This window comes from Neolamprologus multifasciatus, chromosome 5 (genome assembly GCF_963576455.1).
Source record: "Neolamprologus multifasciatus chromosome 5, fNeoMul1.2, whole genome shotgun sequence".
In the NCBI taxonomy this organism is placed as follows: Eukaryota; Metazoa; Chordata; class Actinopteri; order Cichliformes; family Cichlidae; genus Neolamprologus; species Neolamprologus multifasciatus.
In genome coordinates, this window is record NC_140443.1 from 26209067 (window position 1) to 26213361 (window position 4295).

The window sequence follows — 4295 nt, forward strand, 5'->3', positions numbered from 1 at the left end:
AGGTGAAACGTGTCTTTGAGAGTGCCTGAATAAATGGGAAACTCTTTGGGAACACTTTCCAGGATAGAAACCTTTCAGAACTGAGGAGGAGGAAATCACGGCGCACTGAGGAGTGTTGCCCGTCCCAGTCCCCCGTTGACATTTTAGGAATGATAAAAGTTCCGCCTTGCCTGGAGCTACAGCCACGCTGGAGCCGGCCTCTGTCTGTGGCAGATTGCCTTTGCTCATTACAGCAATTATTTTACTCGAGTTTAACCCCTGCTTGAATGGCAGGGAAGTCAAGAGAAAGCCTTTAAAACTGCTGTGGAGTGGCCTGTAATCCCCCCACCCCACCCCTTCTCCACCTCCTCCTCCTTTATCTGATCCGCAGTTTTTGTCATTTAATTCCTCCTGATGGCAGAAAATGACTCCGGTGTTCAAATTCAGGTTAAGGTGTTTTCTTTATGTGCCACATGGCTCCTGACACTCTGTCTTCCCCCTCAAAATGAGGTGTCACCTGGCTCGTTTTACACCCTAAATGCACATAATGACACTCAAGCGGATAGTTTACGAGGAGTTTAGCCCCGGAGAAGCAATCTCCCAATATTTATCGGCGTGTTTTGAAGTCAGCACAACTGGTTGTCTCACCCCCTTCTCTTTCTCTTTCTTCCTCTCCCGCAATCTCCACCCCCTCTAAACTCTTCTGGCGCCAACAAAATCTAGGTTAGTTGTTTCAAAGCGAGAGGCGACAGCTGTAGCAATACATTCCACCAAATAACATGTGACAAGTTTAAATTCACAGCGCACACCAGCCGGAGCGCACAGTGAGTGTGACAGGCTCAACTGCAAGGAAAACTCAAGCAAATGTGGGGCTTTGTATTGTCACTCTGTCAGTATGGGTCACTTGAAGCCTTTAATCGTCCCTGTGACGTTTTAAAATAAAAATAATAATTAAATGTTGAAGTCATCGAGCTCATTAGAAGCCTGTTTTTAATTTCTACTCCTTAATAGACCTGATAGAGATTTTTTTAAGTAGAAGAAATATTTTTTTCTATATTATGGCGTTAAAATGATTAAATACTGACTAAAGTTTTCAGTTAGATTTTTTTCCTTACAGTAATTCGCCTCACCGTCGGCGCAACAGTGTGCATCCTGTCAGTCAAAACGAGCAACCGCTCAGTGAAAAAAGAATAAACAATTTATTGTTAAGTTATGTCACAAATATATTCATAATATAAATGAGAATATTCTTCAAATATACATTATTTTACAGTACAATTATCCCTTCCGAAGGGAATCAATCCGACAACAGACAGTGTTGTCATAAGAAAATAATAAAAATAACAATAAAAAAAATGCTGTGGTTTTCAAAATTCACAAAAGAGCACTCACCAATACTGGATTTAGTAACCCACTATAGTTACGCATTGATATGAATGCAATAAAAAGAAAGAAAGAAAATGAAAAGTATGGATGTTGTGGTGTGGCAGCAGCCTACAGATGCAATTAAAAAAAAAGCCCAGCCTAAAGTTTTTTTTGGTGCATAGTCTCTGATGTGCAGCCCTTTCGCCTTTTCACCTGGCTGTAAGCACTCGCGAAGGAGTGAGCTGTGTGGCCACAGCACTACAGTCCATACTTAAAAGTCCATTAGTGATATACCATAGGGCTACAGGTTTAAGCTGTTTTCTACCTCCGCGCCGCAAAAATGTCCACCTTAAAGTCATTTAAAGTCTCATCCTATTTATCCAAATAAGATTTTACATTGTTTATGTTCTCCTCCGTTCAAATTCATTTCGGCACAACACAGTTGACATTAAATGACGAATTAAAGTTGGATTATTTTTGCAGTGTGGGAACTTACTGGCGAGGTCTAGAGAAGTGCCTAAACTTCAAGAGCCTCAGAAGGGGGTGGGGGGGGGGGGGGAGGTCTGTGGAGAAGCCTCGCCCTCACCTGACAAGGTGTGACACTGACCTCGGCACCAGGATGCTTCTTTATGTGGTGCAGTGTCACCTCACTGGTCCCAAGGGGTCCCCTCTCAATAGGGGCCCTCACAAAACATCCTTAAACCCCCCTTTGCGTCCCGCTGCTCGCTGCCCTCGTCCTCCGTTCTTGTCAAGCGAGGTGATACATACTGTATCCGACGTGAGCGGCGTACAGTCCAACCGGAGAAACCGGCAGCGAGTGCCTCTGGAACGGATGCGACCCTGCATAGGACGCGGGGACGTGCGTACCGAGAGGAAAGGAAATCCCGAAAGCCGGAGGCAGCATAGGCTTTGCTGCCATTTTCAGTTTTTCAAGTTCTGCCTCTTGCAGACGTTTGGCCTTAGCTCTTCTGTTCTGAAACCAGATTTTAACCTGGGTCTCCGTCAGGTTGAGAGAACTGGAGAACTCTGCGCGCTCGGCGATAGAAAGGTACTGCTTCTGGCGGAACTTCCTCTCTAGGGCGAGCAGCTGGGATGTGGTGAAGGGGGTCCGGGGCTTTCTGTTCGTCTTGTGTTTTCGCAGTGGACAGGCAGGAGGACTCAGCCTTCCTATGGGAAGACAGAACGATTTAATTCAAAACTCTGGTGTCGACGCGCAATGCCAGATCAACACAAGACCAACAGAAAGTATTACAGACATGTAAAACACAATACCAAGAGAAAAAAAACTAGATATTCTCGCTTACATATGCTTATATCGTTAAGAGACATTTTTAAATTCTAATTTAGTAACTTAACTGAAACTTAAACTTACTTGGTGATGTGGGAGAAAAGCGTGGACTCTCCATCCACGAAGTCCTGTCTTTACTGTCCGGGCTCTCGGGTTTAATCAGCACGTCTTCGGGCATGTTCATGATCTCGCCCACTGAAAATGTAGAGCTCATAGGTAAAGTCGAGACTGGTGTATCCAGGCTACCAAAAGAACCCATCCGCGCCCCCTTTCCCAGCACTTGGGACGTCCCGGCTACAGAAGCAGGATCCGGCGATGGCACCTCTTTGCTGGGTTTCCTGTCAGCCATCAGCGCCTCTACGCTGAAGGGCAGAATAGGGACTTTTGGCTTCCCGGTCTCCCCCGTGGGACTCAAGCTGGTCTGCATTTCGCCTCTGCTGACGAGAACCGAGCGGGGAGAAATATCTTCAGCCTTCAAACCAGCAGCCAGAGCGGACATGGATATCGATGGGGCCATACAGGGCCGACCGGCACCGCTGAAACGACTCGTTACAAAGCAGTGTCGTGGAGAAGAGATGCTATTGAGTTGGTTCGGTGCTGCCCTAATGTGACGGTATCCTCATGTTTGTGTGGCCAAATTGGAGCGCAGCTCCTATAATAAGGCAGACGTGGACAGAGAAGCAGCCAATCAGGGAAGACGTGGGCTGGACCCGGAGTGAAAGGGGGCTGAAGAAAGTTTCTTTTTTTCTTCTTCTTCTTTTGCAACAACCAATGTCAGATAAACATAAACACGACAAAACTCTTGATGGAGTGTGGTTTCATCAACCCCACACCCCACCCCCTCGCCCCCAATCCCTCCACCACCACTACCATTCTAGTGAGTAAAGCTCCAACCATGAAAAGCCAAGGGTGGTTTAAAGGCGTCTGGGTTCCTTCTATTATCGCCCCTACTCGTTTGCCATGTTTGATAACACAACTATACAGTCTCAAACATTTTGACTGGGTCGACCCATTTTCCACTTTGGCCTCGCAGTGCTTTAGGTAAGTCCTGACTGTTGCACAACAATTTCCTCCCTCTTCCTCTGTGCCACGCACCCCTCTTGGAGTGCGCTGTTTATTGATGGCTGCAGGGGCTCTAATCAGATTGAAACACACAGGCCTTCGCAGTCATTTAGGGGTAATTATCGGGCTGGGGGGTGGGGTGGGGGGGTGTCAGTGGGATTTTTCCCCCTTCTTTGACTCCATCCCTTAAAGTAAAAAAAAAAAAAATCCTGAAAACTGATGATGAGTGGGAGCCAGGGAGAGATATTTTAATCCCGGACTGTCATTGATTTGCCTGGATGTAGCTCGCATACCCTCTCATTTTCTGGCCACTCCACGAAGAGGGTTTTTTTTATATAAACCCACTAAAGCTAGCTATTCCCCCTGCATTTAAAAAAAAAAAAAAAGAAAAAAAAAGGGGGGAGCACAGCCCTGCCTCACTGGATGCACGCATTTGTAAATATAATATTCAAAAAGAAATCCCAGAAATTCACAAACCTTTGGAGTAAAGACAGGCAAGAGATTATCTTTTTTTAATTGATTTATTTAGTGATTGATTTTGAGCGCAGTCAATTCTCGTGATGGCTCCTGCGTTGCTAACTGCCAGGCATAAACAATCTGT

The 4295-nt window shown here is 45.9% G+C and overlaps 1 protein-coding gene across 1 annotated transcript; it reads right to left on the reverse strand.

The window, feature by feature from the left end:
• Window positions 1–1159: 1159 nt before the first annotated feature.
• Window positions 1160–3808, reverse strand: msx1a (muscle segment homeobox 1a). The gene is made up of 2 exons (XM_085160840.1): window positions 2717–3808; window positions 1160–2511 (listed from the first exon to the last, which is right to left on the reverse strand). Exons 1-2 carry the CDS (start codon window positions 3147–3149, stop codon window positions 2093–2095), a joined length of 852 nt encoding a protein of 283 aa, XP_085016966.1. The 5' UTR covers window positions 3150–3808; the 3' UTR covers window positions 1160–2092.
• Window positions 3809–4295: the final 487 nt, after the last annotated feature.

Excerpts from the sequence above, each read along its gene's own strand:
- msx1a (XM_085160840.1), bottom strand. The coding sequence starts at position 3,149 with ATGGCCCCATCGATATCCATGTCCGCTCTGGCTGCTGGTTTGAAGGCT. Across the intron at positions 2,512-2,716 it reads CTTTTCTCCCACATCACCAA|GAAGGCTGAGTCCTCCTGCC; the intron begins GTAAGTTTAAGT and ends GTCTTCCCATAG.